Source organism: Myotis lucifugus, unplaced genomic scaffold (assembly GCF_000147115.1).
Source record: "Myotis lucifugus unplaced genomic scaffold, Myoluc2.0 scaffold_108, whole genome shotgun sequence".
NCBI classification, from domain to species: domain Eukaryota; kingdom Metazoa; phylum Chordata; class Mammalia; order Chiroptera; family Vespertilionidae; genus Myotis; species Myotis lucifugus.
Window position 1 is genome coordinate 204,326 of NW_005871156.1, and position 23,378 is coordinate 227,703.

At 45.5% G+C, this 23,378-nt stretch overlaps 1 protein-coding gene and 1 long non-coding RNA gene across 3 annotated transcripts in view; both read left to right on the plus strand.

Moving 5' to 3' along the window:
- Positions 1-786: 786 nt before the first annotated feature.
- Positions 787-23,378, plus strand: part of TGFA (transforming growth factor alpha) — a 95,395-nt gene continuing 72,803 nt past the window's right edge. The window contains exons 1-2 of one of the 2 annotated variants that reach the window (XM_014459371.2): positions 787-1,044; positions 4,404-4,488. In XM_014459371.2, the coding sequence (XP_014314857.1) occupies positions 4,470-4,488 (19 nt within the window). In that variant the 5' untranslated portion in view covers positions 787-1,044; positions 4,404-4,469. The remainder of the gene's footprint in view (positions 1,045-4,403; positions 4,489-23,378) is intronic. The other variant, XM_006092949.3, reaches the window with a different exon arrangement.
- On the plus strand, positions 8,567-11,773 carry LOC111826878. The gene is made up of 3 exons (XR_002830313.1): positions 8,567-8,626; positions 9,047-9,115; positions 9,935-11,773. It is a non-coding gene; the product is annotated as an uncharacterized LOC111826878 (long non-coding RNA).

Below are 23,378 nucleotides of genomic sequence, written 5' to 3' on the forward strand. Positions count from 1 at the left end.
CCATACACACCCCTCTCAGGGCCCACTTGTCAGCATGCTACCCCACACCTGGCCTCAGCGCCTGTAGCGGGGTGGGCTGGGGGTAGTGGTAGCTAATCAGGTGCCCCATAAACAGAGGCCCATCGTCATTAGCCCCAGGCCCACATGTACGAAGACACATTGATCTTAACAACGCGCCTGCCTGTGAACGTGGGGTGACTGCTCCAGCGGCAAGCGTCCGGAGAATCAAGTGTTCTTCCCTGGGATGGGGGCACAGGTGAGCAACCTGGATTAACAACTTCTTCGCTGGCTTCTAGGGAGCACTTTCCTTAGGCCAAGTCTTAGCAGGCGGCCGGCGAAGCTCACAGGTCAGGTCTCCTTCAGGGCCTCGTCCCTGGTCCCTGGCAGCTGCAGTGGACACAGGTGACCCCCGCCTGCGGCTCTGCTCCGCCTCCTAGAGCCTAGAAGCTGCCACTGCGCCTGGGGACACTCGGGCTCCGCAGCAGGCACCGACCCTGGCGCAGGGGCCGGACTGCACTGAGCTACTACTACTCGTCTGAGGGTGGTGTCTGAAGTCGGGCGCTTCCTGCCTTTTGCTGGTCCTGGGTGCCAAGCTCCTGCGGTGGGGCTCCGAGTCCCAGATCGCCCCGCCCCACCGCCCGCGCCCTGCACGGTGCGTGCAACGTCCCCGCCCCCAGCCCCAAACCTCCACCTCCTATGCCCTTAGGGGGGCACCCCCATCGGGGCGGGAGAGTGGGCCGCTGTGCCGGTCCCCGAGTGGCAGAGAGGTGACGGTAACCGCCTTCCCATTTCCGCCTAGCCGTGCAGTGGAGTGCGGGCCAGCCGAGGCACTCGGGTAGCCGAGGCGCTGGGTCCTCCCTCCGCCCGCCCGCGCGGGGGCCGGCCTTGCCTCGCCGGCGCCTTTTTCCCCGGCACCGCAGCGCCGCTCCGCCACTCGGGCACCGCAGGTAGGGCAGGAGGCTGGAGCGCCTGCTGCCCGCCGCCCGCCGCCCGCCGCCCGTAAAATGGTCACCTCGGCTGGACAGCTCGCCCTGCTCGCGCTGGGTACGTATGCCGCCGGCTGCGCGCCCCCTCCCTGCGTCCCTTCGGCGACACCCCGCTCTCCCCTGTCCCCTTCATTTCTTTTTCCCGAGGGCTTTTCTCTGCCCGCCTATTAGAGTGGAGCCAGGTTAGTGCTTTTCAAGGGTTGGAGGCTGAGGGGTATGGGGAGTCCATCGGGCTTCCTGGGGATGGAGGGGAGCCCATTCCAAAGAGGGGGGCCGTCGAACACCCAGGCTTTCCCCGCGAAGTGGCCACCTGGACCGTGCGCGAGAACACCGGCCCGGGGAGGGAATCGGGGTGTGCTCGGCTTCCATCCGCCGCTGTGTGTTCGTACACTTGCCCTCACCTCCCTGCTTACCTGGCTGCCTCCAAGCCCTTCTTCACCCTGCGCGTCCGAGTGTGCAGACTCCCAGAGGGTGGCGAGCCCCGACCCTCCCGCCTACCTTGCCTGCTTCCCTTTGGGACCCCCTTCCCTTCCCTGAGCCCGAGCAGATGTTCACGGTCCGGAGAGGTGCCTTCGCTCTTCTGACTTACAGAGCTCTTGAGCTTTGGAGTAGATTTTGGATTTTTGTGCGGATTAATTGTTTTTTTAATTAACTTCCCTGGGAGACGTGGTTTAAGAGTCAGCCAAGGTAGGAGTGAAACCCTGAGAGTTGTCTATTTCCTTTGAGTTTGTTCTCGGAGGGGAACAAGGGATGGGGGAAGGGAAGGAAAGTTAAACCCGCAAACCCGGGTCAGGTCTGCAGAGCGGGTGCGTTCACAGGTCGGTCTGTAAGTGATGAGGGTGCTGCTCCGCGCACCGCCTGGCGGGCTCCGGGCTCTCGGGAGCCGGGTCTGTCCCGTGTGGAGATAGCAGATCAACAGCCCAGGTGTCCTGGCTATTGCGGCAGCTTCTGTGAACTGAATTGTTCCGTGAATATCCCCTGAGTTTAACCCTGTAAAGCAAGTTGCTCGCTACATCTGAGTCTGAGAGAAGCTATGGAACCCCTCCCCTCAAATGCCCTGAGCCGCAGCCTTACCCAGTTCCGGGTACAGTTTCAGGGGGTTCGCGGACCCCTCTGTAATCCTGCCCATGCTGGTTAGGAACCGCATTATCCCAGGGAATTAAGCGCAGTGTGGAGCGGATGCACCCAGCGAGGTCCTCACCTGAAACTCACCAATAGGTGGCATGCTTATGGATCGCTCCCCCTACACACCCCTTTTCCTAAGACCTTTTTGTTTATTTTTTTGGTATTGATTATTGTTCTGATTTTAGATGTTTTCAAAGCAATAAAACATTACCAATACACTAGAAGCCTCCTATATGCAGTTTTCCTGTTGTGATTTTCTCCGCAGATTCTAGTAGTAGCAAGAAGAGCTTGAGCGTTTTACTCTGTGTCAGGCACTGTGCTAAGTGCTTGCCATGTATCAACTCATTTAATTTAACACCAACCTAATGAAGAAGGAATTACCATCCCCAATTATAGAGGAGGAAAGCGAAGCACACAAGGCCCTCCATGAGTAAGTCGTTGGTCCCCAATTATTAGAGTGTGGAAGGAGTGTGGTTATGAAGAGTCACCTAACTGTGGTCTCTGTGGGCCCATCTCCCAGGTTTGGGACTTGGCCTTGAGGAGAGATTATGGGAAATACTCTGGAACTTGCTGTTAAATGTTGTTGAATTCCTAGGATCTCAAGGTGGGCTTAAGTTCTTTAGTGAAAATTAGGGGCAGGACATGATAAAGGGAAACAAATGTGAGCACCCTTTTTGAAAGTTGTCTCCGCCACCCCATCATAGTATAATTGGCCATGAAGACTGCATTCATTCATCATCTAATTCTTCTCTTTTGCATGTGGCACTGATGGGTATTTGGCAATCTAGCAGAAAGTGAGTTCAACTTGATCTTTGTTTTCTTCTTTCGGAAAAAGATGTATGACTAGAAGGGGTCAATGGGGGAAATTGGGGGACATTTGTAATACTTTCAACAATAAAGATTTTTAAAAAAGAAAACAATGTATAAACCTAAAAGATTGATTAATATGTAAAAGCTGGCTCATTACAATTCCAAAATGTGACAAGTTGGGGGGAAAGTCAAGGAAAAAGAAGGTAGGAGTAATTTACACCAGTGAGGATTCCTTTTTATTTCTATTTCTTTAAAAAAAAAAATCCCACAGACCAAAGGGTCTCAGGTTGGATTCCTGTCAAGGGCACATACCTGGGTTGCAGGTCCAACCCTTGTATGTGGGAGGTAACCAATCGATCAAATAAATAAATAAATAAATAAATATATTTACTAGAACTTCTGCCTTCCATCTCACTTTCTAGATTGCTAAATACTCATCAGGGCCACATGCATCTTTCATTTGCCCATTTCCTCGAGTTGCTTTTCTCTCTGATTTTCTTCACGTCGTTGAAGGCAGTCCCAGGCAAATCAGGCAGTGTGCCACTGCTCACCCAGATCTAGAAAACCAGTATCTCTCCTCTCCTTCCCATTTTCATGGAGACACTCTGAGAAAGAATCAGTTAATACTCCTGATTACTTAGAACCTGAGCACTGATTGAGGTTTTGGCAGAGAGAGTGTGGAGACTGATGATTAAATGGCAACCCTGGAAAAGTAATCCAGATTCCTGTGGTGGCTGCCCTCCCATGTCAGGTTTCCATCGCTGGCAGAGCAAACCTCACAGGGGCTTGGCATCTCCAGTCCCACATCCTCCTTTGCATCCAGGGAGCAAGATGTGTAATCTTGGGCAAGTTACTTAGCTTCTCTGTGCCTTGCTTTTCCCATCTCTGAAATGGTGATATTAATAGGGTTGTTGGATATTTGTAATGAACATAGAATAGTGCCTGGCATGTAGTAAGATCTTAATTAATCTTAGCACCATCAAGTTATCCTTGCTATTAAGTGAACCCCATAGAATTTCATTGCAGGTTATGTGGATTCCATAACTGGGAGAGTGTCTGTCTTACTCATCTCATCTCCCTGCTCCCCATCCTTCTTAAGCCAGAAAAATACCACCCAACTTCAAAACCTGCCTAATGATTTTTGTGAATATCATTTGGCAGATGACAAATTCAAGCAAGTTTGAGAGTTCTTTTGCACATTGTGAATTCTTTAATTTTTGATGCAAAATATTTGTATTTCCTCCATTACATTTCATGGTCGGTTGTTTACTGAATTCAGCACTAAGTTCCAGTTTTCTCAACTGTAAAGTGGAAATAAAACTGTGCCCAGCTCACAGGTTATTATGAGAATCAAATGAGATGGAAACGTGGAAGCTATTTATAAACTATAAAAAAGAAAGGGTTATACACAAATGAAAGTGATATTGTGATACAGAAGTAGGTTTTATAATCTAGAAATAAACATTATTATTTTTCTGGCAGCTCCCAGGAGGAGGACTGGATGTAGACCTAAAGAAGGACATCCTAGGATGCCAAGTGTCACTAAGGATGTGTAGAGATGAAACAGGTCAGCTTCCCTGTGGGTTTGGGACTGAGGCCAGTAGGAGGCATGAAGTAAGACGTTTCTCCATTGCATGGAAATTTTGTCTTTCAGTGTAGACAGTGGGGGTTGGCCCAGAACACAGGTTTTCCTTCCTGGGCAGCCATAATTAGGGAAAGTTCACTTAGAACATGGCTGTAAAGGTGTATCTGGAGCCTTAGAAGCTGCGTTTCCCATATTTGCTTTTCCAAAATTTGGTTTCCTCAGAATTTTTCTGTAATACGCCACATCCCCTGCAAAGGGGACCTTTCTTGTACGAATAAATGATGCTTCGTGCCGTTGTGTTGCTATGGTAACATACAAAAACTAGGTGACTTTTTCCATTAGCCCTATCTCTGAGAGCCTTTTGAAAGCGTGTTTGAACAGGGTCCTACTCTTTGGGCTGCCCACTAAAAGGGATGGGCAATGGGAAGTGGAGGTTGGGTCAACCAAAAAAGGGAACAGCCTGACACGCTGAATTTGGGCATTTTGTGCTTGGTTTCACAAGCACAACCTCTGTAGCATCTTCCACAGCAGTGCCCTCAAATCACAACCACCTGGAGGGTTTGGTAAACCAGATTGCCAGGTGGGAAACAGGAGAGTTTGCATGGCTAACAAGTTCCCTGGTGTGGCTTAGGCTGCTGCTGGGGAGACAGGGGGGAACCACTGCTCTTCAGTCAGTTGCTGTTAGGGAAGCTTCGGGCTTAACCAATTGCATTTTATCTATAAGTACATTCTGACATTTATAAATGCCACTGTGGATTTATGAGCAACTATTAAAAGTGCTTGCCTCGTTGGCCAGGGCAGTGAGAACTCTTGCTGAAGTCTCTTGTTCTAAGTGTTCTTGTACTTTACCCAGGGGAAATGTGAGAATCCAATGTTATTAGACTTAAGCTAGCCAATGCTAATCATGTCACTCCTTCTTTCTCTTTTTGGATTGCCAAAATTGACTGCTGTTCTGCTTACCATTTCAAATATGTATTTTTTTACCCTCACCCGATTATATATTTTATTGATTTGAGAAAGAGAGGAAGGGAGAGAGAGGAACACTGATAGGTTGCCTCCCATACATACTCCAACCAGAGATCGAACCCGTAGCCTTTTGGTGTACGGGACAATATTCCAATCGACTGAGTTACCGACCAAGGCCATTTCAAATATTTTTAATCACCTCATTTTTAAGTGTAAACTTCAAGTATAAACTAAACGCTAATATGTTTAAAATTGCATCTAGAGATTTGGGTACTTTTGCTTTTGTTTTGCCTCCCTCCCCTCCCCTGACCATGAAATGTCAAGTATAAAAAAGCCTGAAATAGGAAAGCCTGAAATCTGGGCTACCAGAACCATCTCTTAGGAACTCTTCATTTCAAATGCAAGGCACATTCCCTTTAGACCAGTGGTTCCCAGCCTTTTTTTGGCCATGCCCCACCTAAGCATCTCTAAAATCCTGATGCCCCCCTGTGACATATAATTCTTATTATTAAAAAAGTGAACTCCTGTTCACGTGGAGGAAACCTAGAAGGCCATTAACTTGTTCTAAACAAGCTTCCAAAGAACATGGCATCCATGAAAGAGAAAAATAAAGGAACGAAAGGACAGTTGAAGTACTGAGGAAGGAATCACTAAGAAATTGTTAAAAAAAATAATATGAAGTGATATGAAAAAATAGCAAATAAAGTTTCAAAACATATAATAGAGAACTGAAATGCATAAATGTCACAATATATATTTATGTACTATATATGAGGCCCCTAGAACCATAAGAAATGCAAAAAAATTCACTGTTAACAGCTCACTCTCTAATTGTCCCCCTTAAAAATCAAATTACCCCCTGTGGGGCGTGTGCCCTATGTTGGGAACCACTGCTTTATACCAAATCTAAAAATCTGGGTAAATTCTTTTGAAATAGTATGGATTGGTTGTATTGAATATGACTTAAATAAATCATTACCTAGGCTTAAAGAACAAGTTGGAAGTTTATTGAAATGGAATTTCATGTATTTGGTAGTGCTTTCTATTAAGTCGTAGGAAACCATTTTCTTTCATGTAGAGTCTCTCCCCTTGTCAAGTGAAATCTCAGTACCTTTGCCTTTAATTTTTCATTGTCCCCTTACCTTGCAAAGCTTTCCATTTTCCCCACCTTCTCCTTCTTGTACTTCTCAGGTACTTGTAGATGCTTAGGGCTTCCTGAAGAAGGCATGTACACATAACTGCGTGTGTAACAAGCTTGTACATATAACTTAGTGGAATTCCAGCCTGCTTTTGTTTTTGTTTTAATCTTTGAATATGTTAATGTTTCTGGCTAGGAACCTCAGCAGCAGAGTTCGGCCCCTCCATGTCCTGCCTTGGATTAACCTTGGTTGGTACTTGCCCTCTCTTTTCTACTTGTTTGAGGGCAGAGACTCAGTCTTCATCTCTGCCCTTGGCCACTGTGAGCACAGGTGGAGCCTCAGAAGTGACTACTAGATGCTACGATAGCATTTGAAGTAAGAGGACCCAGGTTTGTGTGGGAGATTTGTGTTGTTGTTGTTTGCTCACTTGCTCTTTGTTTGTCTTTTGTTTTGTTTTGAAGATCACTACTTTTAGGTCAAAAGATTGGATTCTTACAAAGAGGCCATATCTCCAGCTTGAGTTTGAATGAGGTCAGTCAGTAAACAAGTCTCCTGGGCACTTAGAGATAGATGTACCTTAACTGCTCCTCCAGCATCTCTTGCCAGGTCTGCGGCATTCTCTGTGTAATTAATGTACTTCCAAGAGGTACCGGAGATTAACTGGCTAAATGGTACACGTAATTTGGTGACACAAAAGCAGCCAACACTGATAAATGAGAGGTTTGCAATTACACACTCCGCTCCCTCCCTCCGCAGGCCTTGGCAACCAACTGGGAAAACACAAACTTAGGATCCTTTTCTTAGTTGAAAGAAACAGCGGGGGTGGGGGAGAGGCAGAAGAGAGGAAAGGGGGAATAAATGGTGATGGAAGGAGACTTGACTTGAAGTGGTGAACACACAATACAATATACATGTATTATAGAATTGTACACCTGAAGCCTGTATAATTTTATTAACCAGTATTACCCCAAAATTTTTTTAATTTAATTTTAAAAAATAAGACATGGACACGGACAATAGTGTAGTGAAGGCCTAGAGTGGGGTGGAAGGGGGCAAAGGGTGAGGGGTGATGGGGGACATACTGTCAACAATTAAAAAAAGAAGAAATAGCTCAAGGCCTCTAACTTTTGCCGTGTCAGTGGCTCTGAGGAATTGGCATATGAACTATGAAGGGACATAAACTGTTCACCTTGCTTAGCACCCAGCTCAGATGGAAACTCTGGGCTTGAGCACTTCTCACCTTGGATGGCTCCTGGGTTATTATTTTGCATTGGAGGAGCATGTCATTGGGCCAGTTTGCATGCTATCCACACCCCCTGCCAACAAATTGAAACAATGACAGATGTTTTTTTGCACATAGCAGACCTTGGGTGTTATAATTAGGGTTTCAGGGGATGAATCATAGGTCCCTGAACTAGAATGAAGAAAGCAAGCCTGGGGCCTGAGCATTTTTTTAGGGAGGTGAGGTCAACTCGGACAGTACCCAGTTGGGGAATCCTCCTGGATCTGGACTCTCTCTGAACCTCATCAACCACAACCCTGCCCCCCTCCAAAAACACACAAAACACACACACTTATGCTGGCCACGGTGCAGGCCACTTAGTGTTCACAGATGCACACCCTCTGGTTGCCACCTCTCCATGCAGGCCATTCAGAACACACTTCTTCTCTGCCAGCCTCAGTTATATCCTACTTATTCTTTTTCCAAAATGAAGCGGAAATCAGAATCTACAAACAAAAGAATCTAAAAAACATACCCAGCCCTAGCCAGGTTGGCTCAGCAGATAGAGCCTCGGCCTGCAGACCAAAGGGAACTGGGTTCAATTCCGGTCAAGGGCACATGCCTTGGTTGCAAACTCCTCCCCAGCCTGGTCAGGGCTCGTGCAGAAGGCAACCAATAGATTTGTTTCTCTCACATTGATGTTTCTCTCTCTCTTTCCCTCCCTCTTCCACTCAAAAAAAAAAGCCCAAATTTGACTCACCGGAGGCATCCTCTTACTAGGTTTAACCAGCAGGTAGGTATCCTACCAGATCTCATTATGGGTATGGATACAGATATTTGTATATTCACTTTTTTTCCTTCAAAATGCCATTTAGTAGATTATGTTTCTAAATCTGCCTTTTATTTACAGTACATAGGGAAACTATTTCTGTGGCAAACAATATAAATATATCTTATCAACCTATAATTTTTAATGACTATGACACATTCCATTATAGAATTATCATTGTTTATTTATGTATCCCTTATTGATTGAGATGTAGGTTGTTTCAAACTTTTAAATACCCAAACCTGAAATGAAAATTCTTGCAGCTAAATTATTACTAGCGTCTTTTAATTATCTTCTATGGACTATTCCCCAGAGCTGGATTACTAAGTTCCAAAGGTACACACTTTTTCACCTTTTAACATGTTTTGACCATCTGCCCTCCAGAACAGCTGTTCAAATTGATACTTCTACCACCTACGTGTCAATACCTATTTATCAGCAACCTTGCCTATGGTGAATATTATCATTTTCTAGACTTTTCTAATTATGTTGGTAAATGGTATCTAATTATTTTAATTTGTATTTCTTTGGGTAAGACCAAAGTTTGGTAGAATTTAAAGATTCTTCACGTTTGAGTATTTGAATTTACTTGCTTGTGAATTCCCTATTTCTGTCCTTAGACCATGATTTGAGTAGGTTGTTTTCGTGTTGATTTGTAAGCAGTTTTTAAAAAATTAAATTGAAAATATTTTCTTCATTTTGCCTTTTAAACTTAGATGTATTGTGTTTGGGTTTACAGACGTGTGGTTGTGTTTTTACTTTTAAGGACTTAAAATCTGTTCATTATTCCATTGTGATTTCTGCTTTTGCATAATACTTAGTCTTGGGGTAGGAAGGCATTTCAATGACTGATCTCTCATTTTCCCTTGTACTTTTAAGTTGTGACTTTTTGGGTTTAAATTTCAATTTCTTGGGACTGTATTTTGGTGTAAGATGTGAGATAAAAGTCTAACTTGCCTTTTGTTAAGTAATGATCCAGTTACTCTAAATACCATTTGTTGAATAATTTATTATCTACTCACTGAATTCAAATCCCACATTTGTCACCTGATACATTCTTAGGAGTACTGGGTCTGTTTGTGGAATTTCTGTTCTTTCCACTAATATGAGGCTCACCCTGTAATGAATCATTCTTTTGGATTGGGAACATGTCATTGCCCCAGAAAGTTGGGACAGAAAATATTGAGAACTGGGAAAGCAGACAATGCATTATAGTGAGCATCACTTCACTTCTCCCTCTCATGGCAAGACTTCTCCTTCCCTCTCACCCAGGGCATGTTGGAAGAAGAAACACTTGTGGTGGTGGAGGAAATGAACATTAATGTGGTGACAGAGAGAAGGATTACTTACATGTTCAATCCCTGGGGAGAAAGGATGCCTTACCTCACTCATCCTCAGCTTGGCCGAGGACTGATGAGCATTGGGTCTCTACTGAAAGGCATGATGAACCTGCCTATGCTCTCCTATTCTTTCTGGAATTTGTGCTTTGCAGGATTTGGGGGTCACGAGGCAGGCCTACAATCCACTATGTGATATTCTGGTTAACAGAGACTGTATATTTTCATCCCCCTTCTCAAATGGGAGTACTATGGAGAATGCCGTGGCATACCTGGATCCACAGACCAAAACCAGCACATCTCCCTGAAATGAGGAATAATTAAAGAATCCAAAAGGAACTTAGCTGGCAAGTTAGAACATTTTCTGTATTAAAACATACTCAGATATATTAGTGAATAGAATGGAAATTGAAATATCAAAATTAACTTTTAGAACGTAAAACCTCAAATAAATTAGGGTGTGTTTTTTTCCTTTGTTGTACACTGTGCCCCAGACTCTAAAGGAATGGGTATGAGCTCCTTCCTTTTGCCATTTCAGGGATTTTAATTAAAATGTTTGAGAAATACTGTCCCATGTGGGTGACTAATTTTCAGATATTTAGAGTAGAACAAGATGATAACTGAAATAAATAACTTTATCATAGTCTCCTTACTTTGAATTTAACTTGCTTTCCTTTTTCAAACTTTTCCTAAGGTAAAAACTTAAATTATTGATCTTAGTTCTTTCTTCTTTACTAATATATTTATTCAATGTTATAAATTTTCCTCTAAGTGCTGCTTTAGCCGCATCCCACACAGTTGGATGAGTTGTATTTCCATTTTTATTTAATTCAAAATACATTTTATTTCTGAGATTTCTTCTTTGATCCATGTATTATTTAGAAGTGTGTTGCCTAATCTTCAGTATTTAATTCCTTTGTAGTCTAAAAGCAAACATTGAATGATTTCTGGGCTTTTAAATTTATTAGTGTGTGTTTTATAGCCCAAAATGTGATCTGTTTTGATAAATGCTCATGTGAGCTTGAGAAAGAATGTGTATTTGGACAAAATAGTCCATTATATCCAGTTGGTTGATGGTGTTGTGGAGTTCAATTATGTCCTTACTGATTTTCTGCCTGCTGGATCTGCTTATTTCTGATAGAGGAGTGTTGAAGTCTCCAACTCTGATAATGGATTTATCTATTTTTCCTTGCAATTCAATTAATTTTTGCCTCATGTATTTTGACATTCTGTTGTTAGGTGCACACACGTTAAAGATTGTTATGTAACTTCATCATTCTTTAATGATTCAGAAGCTACTTCAGGGTCTCTCAGTGCCTGAAGGTCATCACTAGTAAACTCTGATCCCCATATGGTACCTGTAATTATTGCAGAACTTCCATTACTACCTGTGAATTGTAAGTTCCAGTGAGTAGTTTTCTCCCTGACTTAGTTAAGCAAAATTCTGCTCTATTTTAAATTTCCTTTGGGGAGAAAAAAAGTACAAAAGGCATAACTCCAAGTTCCTATATTGGGATCAAATGCTATATCAAGAGAATGGGACCTCTGATGAAGGCCATCATTTCAAGTAAGTTCTTATTTTGAACCTTCTGTAGTTGTAAAAGGTTTTGGTGAATGAACTGGTTATGCCCCAGTGAATAACTTAAAAGTTAGAGATTTACGCTTAGGAAAACAACATCAACTCACTGTGTAATGTGAGCTTATTTCTCGTGAAGTGCCTCTTTCCCTTACTGTGGAAGGGAGGGGAAAATAAACAAAAGTCCTTTCAACTAAATTGGATTTATCTTTTATTTCTGATAAAAGGCAGGACTTTTTTTTTTCTTTTAACAGTAATAACAGAGGCATTCGGAGTACCTCCACTGTCATCCCATGTAGACTGTCTCCAAGTGAGCAAACAGTTGTGATTTTTGTAAGCTGGGGCTAATGCAATGTGGTTCTTAATTCACCAATGGCAGCCACTTTATTCACTTGATGCTGTATTATAGAGCTAACGGGCTGAATAACAAAAATAAGATTCATCAGCTCAAAGTGAGGGATGCTATTTATTTGTTTGTTGAAGTTACTTATTTTCTACATGGATTGTGCAGATTCTCTGCAGGGTTTGGTGATATTGATGCAGAGGGCCGTGACCTAGCTCTTGTGTCCTGCCCCTGAATTTTTCATAGCTTGTAGCAGAAGCAGACACATAGTTTTTCACAATATGATGAGATACACAGCGGGCACCGAGGGCTCAGGAAGAGGGTTCTTGGTGTGACAGGGCAAGGTACTCTTTGAGGAGATAATGGCCACCACTTAGCACAGTGCCTATATATGGTAATTTCTTTAAGTGCTTTATGTATTTCACAAACTCCTTTAACCCATCTAGAAATCCTATGAGATATGATTATCCCTATTTTTGCAGATGAGCAAACGGAGGCACAAAATGTAAAGTAACTCACCCGAGCTCCCATAGTCGGCAAGTGACAGAATTAGGATTTGAACCCAGAATCCTTGCCCGCTGATCTAGCCATCTCACTAGTGTGCTTCTCTGTGTCGGTCATGGAAGGTTCTGGATGCTGAGGTGTCTGGAGTCACTCACATGGGTGAGTGCCATTTGCAGCAGACATTAGGCTCAACGTAATCAGATTTTCAGACAGCCACTCCCCTAAATATTTACCAGATTGAGAGTACTTTCCATGCATGGAAGTGTCATGCTGGCTGAAAAGAAATCTTATTACTTTCCAACACTGTGAAATATCATAAAGAAATGAGTGTGGTAGAGTTTTGTTTTGTTTTTTTCTCTCCTTTGGTCAAGACTTCAGTTGTTCAGAAGACAGATCACAAGAGTTGTGCTACCTGACATTTTTTGTTGTGACCAGGGAACCTCTAATAAGAAATTCATTCATGGAGGCCTGTTGGTATTTCTGCCATAATTTTTTTAAAATATATTTTTATTGACTTCATTGAGGCAGAGAGAGGGAGAGAGAGATAGAAACATCAATGATGAGAGAGAATCATTGATTGGCTGCCTCCTGCGTGCCCCACACGGCATTGAGCCTGAAACCCAGGCATATGCCCTGACTGGGAATCGAACCATGACCTCCTGGTTCATAGGTCGATGCTCAACCACTGAGCCATGTTGGCTGGGCTCTGCCATAAATTTTTTAAAGGGTGTTGTTTTAAAGGATGATCTCTTCCATTCATGCCTGAAAGTCACAGCACGTGAACTGTAGTCTCTAAAGCCCTCTACTAGGGTGCTGGCTTCACCTCCTCTCACCCTGTTTCCACACCTCCCCAGGTGACATTCCCCCAAATAATAGCGGAACATGGCAGAGTCTTTAACACTTTTACTTTAACACATTTAGTTCTTCACAGTCCAACTAAAGATAGAATCTGGGTTAGCACATTTGCTAATAGCTGGCTTACTTTCAGACTCTTCACCCCCAAATTTAGCAATGACATGTACCCACAAAAAAGCACAGGCATTTCCATTGACTTGATGGAGTAGCTGATCAGAACAAAATAGCATTTATGGTTTCACCTGTCCATGGGGACTTTCTTCATGCAGTTGGCAGCATTTTTTGATGACCCTTGCACCTCTGAATAGATAGTTTAATATCTGGATCCTCAGGTGTTAGATTCTACCCATGTTTATGAAAGGTGATTTTCCCCCTTAGGTAAAGGTGAAGGTGTTGTACGCATTGGCAAACTGTATCACTAACCCGTGAAACAGCCAGTGGGATGGACCTCCTTTGCAATGAGTGAGCAGCTGAAAAAAAAAATGTAGGTTTTAAAAATCAGTGTCTTAGCCGAAACCGGTTTGGCTCAGTGGATAGAGCGTCGGCCTGCGGACTGAAAGGTCCCAGGTTCGATTCCGGTCAAGGGCATGTACCTGGGTTGTGGGCACATCCCCTGTAGGAGGTGTGCAGGAGGCAGCTGATCAATGGTTCTCTCTCATCGATGTTTCTAACTCTCTATCTCTCTCCCTTCCTCTCTGTAAAAAATCAATAAAATATATTTTTTTAAAAATCAGTGTCTTAATTAAAAGACCTTATTTGATAATCCTTTTCTGTAGTAATCTCCCTGTAATTGGTTTGCTTAAAGTGGATCGCCTCCACTGAAGTGCCCCTCAAACCCCCCCCCCCCAATATTGACTGCTTGGTAGTTATGTGAAAGCCCATCCTGCTGGCCCATGGGGGAGGAAATGCTGATGTTCTAGGGAGCCAGGAAACTAAATTATCTCCTGAGGTTTAAATACACAGATAGTAGCTCCTTATAAAAATTCCGTTGTTCTCAGAGCTGAGTGCCTGCCTGTGTTTTCCACGGGGCTTCTGCACACTGCCCCACAGGCTTTCTTGATCTTCACTTGCGTCACCTAATATCTAGTGACCCACTATCAAACATTTCTTTCTTGATTGATGCTCTTAGTTGTAACATTCAGCTGGAGAAAGAAAGGTTTAACCTTTTGGAACAGAACAGTCCCTAAGGGTCAAAATTCCTTCATCTTTTCAGCTTGCAACTCAGAACCCAAGGAACCAGAATTGCAAGGAGCTGTTCAGTGATGACAAGGAAAAGTCTTTGGTGAAATGAGCCTGCTCTTTCCCAGCAGAAAAGAAAATAAATGTGCTTCATCCCCCCTAGATGGGCTTCACCTACTAATCAGGGAACAACGCTTTCCGCTTTCCGGCTGTTTGCTCCTCTCTGAGAGGAGCTGCCTGAAGCAGGGACAGGGTTCTGCTCCAGGGGTGACTGTTCCCAGGCCGAGGGTGGAGACGTCTGTCTGAGAGGCAGCTCCCTCTGCAGAGAGCCCCGCAGGCCTGCCCTGCAGATGGACAGTTTATCTGAGTTCCCAGCCTTGAGAAGTGAACTAGAGAGGGGTGTGGGGATGTTTGTTATGCCAGAAAATGGGATATGATACGTGCCTTCCGTGGAATATACCATTATGCAAGGCAGGTACCAGCTGGCCTGTGATTGGGAGAGAGAGTCAACCCCTCCTATGTGCGTGGACACAGCCCAGAGCCTGGTTCTGGCTCAGCCAGGAATGCCCTCTGGGGGCTGTGATGTCATCTGACTCCACTGCGGGCTGAGCCGAGCAAATGTGGGTGAGCGGCCTCACTGTTTGGCCTTGAAGATAACAGTCATTAACTTTTGTGAAAAGGCATGTTTAGGCTCCCAATAGAAAGCATTAAAGAAATCTGGGTTGTCCTGAACTACCCACCTACATACCGTCCTTGGTTTTCTCCACTTTAGCCTCTTTCATAAATGGTTCAGTCATTGTTTTCTCCTGGGCTGTTTAACACCTGATGAGCTATTTCCAGAGGCTTCACAGCAGACATTTCCTGAAAATCTGGGGCTTTGTTTATATAAAAAACTTTGGCTTTGAGGAGGCGGAAAAATTGGGTAGAAATAGTATTGATATTCTTAGGTTCTACCTCCTTTATGCTGGGGGAAGGGAATCCACTTTGATTTTGTCATCATACCAACGGTGCTTCTGGATGGCCTCTTGCTCCATTGACAGTAATTGTGTGTGAGAGTGTGTGCATTTCATGTAGAGATTTCATTTCCTACTTCGTGGGCCTTTTCTTTTTCTTGCTCCTATTTTCAACTTCTGCGGTGCCTTGCTCAAAACCTAACATTGAGTGATTGACAAATACGTTTTTATTGATGACAAATAATTTACCCCCAGTTTCTCTCTTCACTTCTCTCTTCCTCCTCCCACCCTCGTTTCCAAAACTTCATTGACGTAGCAACAGATATTACAGGAGCAGAAATGGGAAATGGTTCCACTTTCTAGGTCAACTGGGATTACTTGGAAGTGGCTGTTCAGAAGGATTTAAGGTTGCACCTGTGGGAACAGTGCTGTGATCAATTAGTAATGTCTGCTTCGGGCTGAGTGTGGATGGGGTGATACATGTGCATTGTATTTGATTCCTGCTGGAGATGGTAAGACACTTTAAGAATGAGAAAAATATATGTGTTTTCAAGGAACTGGTTGAAAATGGTACGTACCACTTATGTCATTTACATTTCATGCCCTTTTTAACACACTACTCTGATTTTTAAAAGGTGTTCCATAAACCTAATACCATAACCATAGAAGTGTTACGGAGTCCTGTTAGGCAGGATTAGCATCCCAGCAAGGCAACAAGCCTCTGAGGGTGTGGACTGGTATGTCCTGTCATCATTCAGGACACGGGTGTTTGCCTCCCTTCAAAGTAAGAAGCAGAAAACCACAGCTAATGCTGGGTGACGAAGCTCTGTGGTGACTCAGGTCAGCCGGTCTGGGGCCCTTGTTGAGTTATCAGCAAGAGTGTTCTCGCTGCCTCCTGATTCACAAGGAACACTGACTTCTACCTGTTCTCGAGGGAAGGACTCCTTTTCCAAGAGGATACGTGGAGTGTTGAATGCTCAGCTGAGTGGCCAACTTAGGATCATTACACTTGCATCAGTGAGGGCTGCTGTCTGTTCAGTTCTCTCCCACAGGCATCATGGGGAGGGGGTGGGGGGTGAAGGTGGGTAGGAAGGGGTAGGAGCGGGTGGGCTCTGAGGAAAGTAGAGATCTAGGCTGTGCCCACAGGCGCATAAGAGATTGCTGCAGAGGCAGGGCATTTGGTGCAGAGAAACCTGGAGCAGAGAATAGCCTCTGAGTCTGTACATTTGCAACGTGCGCATGTGCTGGTCCCAAGTCAGCACGGAGCCTGTTCGCTTGGCTCCTTGTGTGTCTCCCAGGTGTGTCCGGGGTTACCTTAGACTGAGATTCTTAGGACCTGCCTGGAGATGACCCGGGAAGGACCTTCATTGTAGCTTGTGGCATCCCAGAGGATCTCAAGGGTAGTAGGCAAACCCTGGGAGGGATTTTATTAAAAGCTCTTTAGAGAAGTTTGAGATCATTAGGACCAAGATAAGACTGTGTGGATTTGACCCTTGTGGGCATTCAGCCTGCTAATGGATTTCTCTAGGCCTGTGTTCTGGTATGTTTATTCATTTGTTTGCTTTTTAACTTTTTGGGAGAAATGAGTGGTCAGGAAAGGTTTTTGAAGACATTGATGTTTGAACTGGCCTTGAAAGTTGAAGAAGGCCTGGGAAGGAGAAGAGAAGGCAGGAGAATGGTAGAGATGAAGATGGGGGAAAGAGAGCAGGTCCCTGAAGGAACAGGACCAAAGCGCACCTCCCATGTTCAGTCCCCCCAAGTTCAGTGAGTCCTGTCAGCTCTGATTATGTTATATTCTACATCCGACCACTTCTCACATCCTTCCCCACTGCCCCTCATCTTTCACCCGGACTTCTGCAGTAGTCTCATCTTCACTCCTTCCACTTCCAGTTTTGCCTCTGGTAGGGCCTCATCTGTTCTCAGTACCCTGGGTGAGCCCTTCGAACATATTGCTCCTCTGTTCAAAACCTTCTAGTAGGTGCTCAGCCTAAAATAAAATTCAGATTCCTAGCGCTCCCCATGAGAGAAGTCTGCCTTGGCATCTCTCCAGCCTCATTTCCCACCACTGTCCTGCTCCAGCCACACCAGCCTCCTTGTTCTTCTTTGAACAGGCTGAGTTCACTCCTAACACAGGACCTTTGCACTTGCTGTTTCTTTACCTTTGGATGCTTTCCCCCAGATATTTGCAGGACTGGTTCCCCACATTTATCCAGGTCTGTGTTAGATGTCACCAATTCAGAAAAAAACATCCACAATGACTCTATTGATCTATACACATACACACACACACACACACACACACACACACACACACACACACACATTTCCAGTGTCTGCATTATTTCTTGGAGATCTGTCATCACACACAAGTGTTCATGGTGTCTTATTCCAGAATAAAGAACCTAGATTCCACAAAGTCTTTGTAAATTTTTGCTGCTCAGATATTGACTTCTTTGGTTCACATTCCCTAGGCATCTCTAGGCAGGTTTGACTCAAAACGGAACTGAATTCATTTAACAAGTGCTGTTGAGAGCTGTCTTTGTGTCAGGCACTGTTTGGGCACCAAGAATACAGCAAACCAGAAAACACCACCTTTCGCTCACCCCCACTTGATCCCAAAAGGACAGAAAATAAACAAACATACAATAAAATGTCAGGTTGTGACAGAGCTGGGGATGGGGAATGAGCTGCTTGCTTCATTCCCTTGCTCATAGGTTTTCATAGAAGGAGGATGTGGGACACTTAAACAGCCCCCGGTGCTGTTCTGTTCCTTTCCTGCCTGAAGTGTAAGACAGGAGAGGAGGATGGGAAAGTTCTCTAACTGCAGCTTCATGTTGTTATGATGAAGGCTGTGCTTGACACTTACTGGGGAGCATACAGCTGGAAGGTCAAGCAACTGGATGAACCCATCTTTCTAGCAACTCTTATATTCTGCTCCCTCAGTCCCAGAGCTGACAGTGGCTGACAACAGATTGAAAAGTGTATTCATAACTTGTCCTTCTCTGAGAGACAGCACATCTAGGGAACGTCATCTATATTATTTTATTTTATTTTGAAGTATATTTTTATTGATTTCAGAGAGGAAGGGAGAAGGGGAGAGAGAGATAGAAACATCAATGATGAGAGAGAATCATTGATTGGCTGCCTCCTGCATGATCGGGAATCAAGCCCACAACCCGGGCATGTGCCCTGACTTGGAATCGAACCGTGACCTCCTGGTTTATAAGTCGATGCTCAACCACTGGGAAACATCATCTGTTTTACATGAGGGGCCACAGAAGCAAGGCCAGTTGCCCTGAAACCAGGTCCTGGGTTTCCTTGGTTGTTTCAGAGGCTGCTTAGACTCCTGGCTGTGCCTGTCAACCTCTCTGTTGGAAGACTTCTTTTGAAGACCCCTCACCCACTGTTCCTCCCTTCCCTCCCCTCCAGTCCCCTACCCTGCCTTCTCCCCAGCCCGTTTCCACAGGGAACACGATTCTCCCCTGCTTTCTCTCATCGGACATGCTCCCTGTTTGAGAGGGAGGCGCAGGGCACACGGCAGCCCAGCCCAGTCAGATCAGCTACTCACAAAGCTGGCCATTGCCCCTCCTGGGAGCCACTGTCAACGTTTAGTGAGCACATCCCTGCAACACATTTCACAACAGAGGAGAAATCAGTGTGCTCCTTGTACTTCCTAGCAAGTTTTCAGCTAGCCAGGATTCACAGTGATGGCAAAGGCTGGCCAGGAATTTAGCTCTGTTGTCTGTCTTTATACTCTGCCAAGCTGGTGGGGCAGCGATGATGCCCAGAGCCGTGGCTCCATGGGAGGCTGCACAGTGTCTCCTCTGACTTTCCAGAAAAGCCCAACCCAAGCTGCTTGTGCCAGCTTGGCCTTCCTAGGAGAAGGACGTTGTACTTGGACTTAGGGAAACAGTAAGACTAGACAATTCAGAATGTGGAGAAAATAATATGGCCTCGGAGGGTTGTAATTGTTATCAGCTGGGGTTTTAATAGACATTTTTAGAGCAATTTCAGGTTTATAGAAAAATTTAGTGGAAAGTACAGAATTCCTATATACTTCCTCATCCACCCCCACACAATTCCCCTTATTATTAACATCTTGTATTAGTGTGGCACATTTGCAACAATTGATGGGTCATTATTGGTGCATTATTATTAACTAAAAGTAATGTTTCTTAACTAGAGTTAAGTGTGAACTAAGGCCCCTAGTCTACATTAGGGTCTATTCTTTGCATTGTGCATTCTATAGTTTTGACGAATGCAAAATGGCCTGTATCTACCATTGTAGTGTCACACAGAATAGTTTCACTGCCCTTACAACCCCCGGTGTTTCCCCTAAAGCAGTGGTTCTCAACCTTCTGGCCCTTTAAATACAGTCCCTCATGTTGTGACCCAACCATAAAATTATTTTCGTTGCTACTTCATAACTGTAATGTTGCTACTGTTATGAATCGTAATGTAAATGTCTGATACGCAGGATGGTCTTAGGCGACCCCTGTGAAAGGGTCGTTCGCCCCCCAAAGGGGTCGAGACCCACAGGTTGAGAACCGCTGCCCTAAAGGCTAACCTTTCCTTCCCCCCCCCCCCCCCCCGTTCCAAGCCCCTGGAAACCACGGATCTTTTTACTGTCTTTTCCAGAATGTCATATAATTGGAATCACAGAGTCTCGGTCCATAGATTTTTATGAGTAGCTTCTTTCACTTAGTAATATGCATTTAAGTTTTCTCTGTGTCTTTTTATAGCTTCATAATTCACTTCTTTTCATTGCTGCGTAGTACTCCATTGTCTGGATGTACCACAGTTTATCCACTCACCTACAGAAAGATGCCTTGGTTACTTCCAAGTTTGGGCATTTATGAATTAAGCTGCTACAAATATTTGAGTGCTGGTTTTCTGTGGACATAAGTTTTCAATCATTTGAATAAATACCAAGGAGCTCAGTTGCTGGGCCACATGATAACACTGTGGTTAGTGTTGTAAGATACCACCACACTGCCCTCCAAGGAGGCTGCACCATTGTATCCGCTGATTTTGGTTCCTACCCCACTCTCATTGAGATGAGCCTGGTTCTCCTAAACAATGCTTCAATAATACCCTGAATGGTAATAATCTAAGACCCTTTTCTCACTGCACCCCTTAAACGTGCAGGACTGCCACCCACATTCTTCGTCCTGTCGTCCCCCTATTCTTGCTAGAGCTAAACCACGCTGGCAGAAACTTCCCCTTTTCCTGCTCCTTCTGCTCTTTTGTTTCTCATCTCTACTTGTCTTCAAAGAAGCGAATAGGTACAGGAGCAGGAGCAGAGTTGGGGGAGGGGGATCCACTCCCATTTTCCCTGCAAGAGCTACTGTGTCTTCCCCGGATTTTTGTCTTCCTTTCAAATGCTTTAAGGTGACACCACTAAAAGGAATCTGATGCTCCCTGCACCAAAACTGTGGGGCCTGTCCCTCACTGGTTTGTGTCAGTCCACGAGACTCTCCCCATTCAACTAAGTGCTTTGGGGGCATTCATGAACAGTTTTGCTACCAGAAGAACTTGCGTTGCTCTGAGGGAAATACATCAGGGGCCTAAAATAGGGCAGGTGGCCCAAGAGAGTCAAATGCATCACCTCTCTGGTCAGTTCCCTCCCTCTCGGGGCTCCTGGGAGTCTCTCTGGCACCTCATGACCGTAAAAGACTGGGAGTGGGTTTGTTTGTGGCTTGTCGGTCTTGTTACTTTATAGGTGGGCTTTGTATTGTGCAACCCAAATACTTTGGGTTAGTACAGAGACAGACAGATGAACATAAGAAAAGAGGGAATTACTGAATGGGGAAGGGAGCATCCCAGTTAACTGAGGGCAGGCTGATCACCGTGGTTACTCTACAACAGGGGTAGGGAATGTCTGGCCCGAGGGCCATATAAGGCCCGTGAAATCATTTGGTCTGACTCTGCCAAGGCATTAGGGGTGAGTTAATCAAATGTTTGACCAAGTACAGCAGGCTAGTTTTTAAGTTGATAATTTTGTATGGCCCACGAATGACGGTATAAATATCCAAATGGAAAAGATTGGCAAGGAAAAGATTTCCCACCCCTGTTCTACAAGCTTCCCCGAGACCGTTTGCAAGGCTCTGATGAGTGGCCCTGTCTGTTGATGTGACTGCCAGCTTGTTCCCTTTCCCCTGGGTTTGGGGTGCTTCTGCCCATTCATTTGAGGCTGAATGGCCTGCGGTTGAAGAGTCTTTCCCTGTTGGGGTCCAGAATTTCTTAACAGAGTGCACTATTAGCATCTTAGTCAGGACAAAGTCCTGTGCATTACAGCAATTTAGCATTCCAGCTCTCACCCACTAAATACCAGGAGTGCCCCTGAGTCATTGTGACAACCAAAAACTACCCTCAAAAAAAACTCCCCTCACCGGTTTCCAGATGTTCCCTAGGAGGCAGTGCCAGCAGTGCCTCTCCTGTCAGGGCTCAGGGTGGCAGGGTCTCCCAGTGAAAGGAGGCCAGTCTGAGCACCTCCTGCCCACCCCTCATCCAGGCCCTTCTAGCAGCTGCTACCTGCACTTGTCACTCAGGCCCTTTCTCACCCACGCTCTCCTCCTCTTCCTCCTCCTCCACCTCCTCTTCCTCTTTCTCTTCCTTCTCCTCTTCCTCCTGCCCCTCACTTCCAGGGCCCAAGAAAAAGAACATAGACACTGTCCCAGTTGGCAGCATGATGTGGGTTGAGAAATGTGGGGTTATCGGAACTTCACGGTGTTTTCCCCTTAGCTCTTAAACATCTGGAGTTCTGGAAACTTGTCTCCTCTGCTTGAACCTTGCTTCTCAATCAGTGGCCCTTATCTAGTCAAATGAGTTCTCCACAGGGGTGTTCTGTGGCCACCCCTGAAGACACAGATCACAGGGGAAACCTGACAGAGGTGATCAGCATTGGGCATCACTGTCCCCTCTGCCCCCCCCCCCCGCAGGCTGGTGCCACATTGATCTGAAATTCTGCCAAGTCACACAGGTATTTATCTTAGCCCAAACCCCAAGTTTCACAGTGCCTTCTGCAGGGTGGCTCCGGGGCTGCCCAGAGTGGAGCGGGGGAAGGGCTGAGTTTGTCATTACTAAGCTATTCACATGGAGGAAGTGGGGCAGAAGTCAAAGATTGCTTATTTTTTTACCTCCTCCCTGCTCGTAGCCTACTTCCAAGCCACTTGTAGTAAGTGATGTTTACATAGGGCCTTGACGGGGCTGAAGGATTCGCCTGGCTTGGTTGGTTCTGCTGAGACGCTAACTCTGCTGGTCTGAGGTCTGCACAGACAAAGCCCCTGCTGACCAGAGGATGGGGATTCTGGGGCCACCACAAGGCCAGGGGAAGCTGAGATGCGCCCAATGGGCCTCCCTGGACGGGGAGGGGCTTGCACCATGCAGTGGGCTCTTCCAGAGCTGGCATTGGGTTCCTGAATTTCCTGGCAGCCAGGTCTCCGCTCACTGGTTCACAGTGCTGAGGGGCCTGGGGCCTGCACATAGAGCCATTGTTTCTACCGCTTTATCCTGGCCTTATCTTTAGTACACTTCCCACCCCTTCTTTCCTCTGGGACTCTGGGGGTGTCCAGCATAGTCCCTTCCACAGACACCTTAATGCCTCAACTCTGTGTCAGTCAGCTGGAACAGCGTTTCAGAGCGCCTCGGCTTGGCCCAGCTTCTTGCGACCTCGGAGCTCAGACCTGGTACAGCCTGTTGGTGATTCAGTGGCCAGGGAACTCCAGCTAGCCCGGGATACTTGCCCTGCTGCTCTGCAACCTCTGGACGGGGGCCCTCAGCCCGCCAGCGCAGGAGCAGGCCTTGCGGAAGAGGAAGTTTGACTCAGGACCCAGCCCTTGGTCCAGGTCTTTGATAAGGCGTTAACTCTGCTGGAGATATGACTGCTGCCTCCGAACAAAAAAGGGTGTAGCGTAGATGTGGGGGAATGAGATCAGTCACCAGGCCTTCCTCACCCAGAGGAGATGCC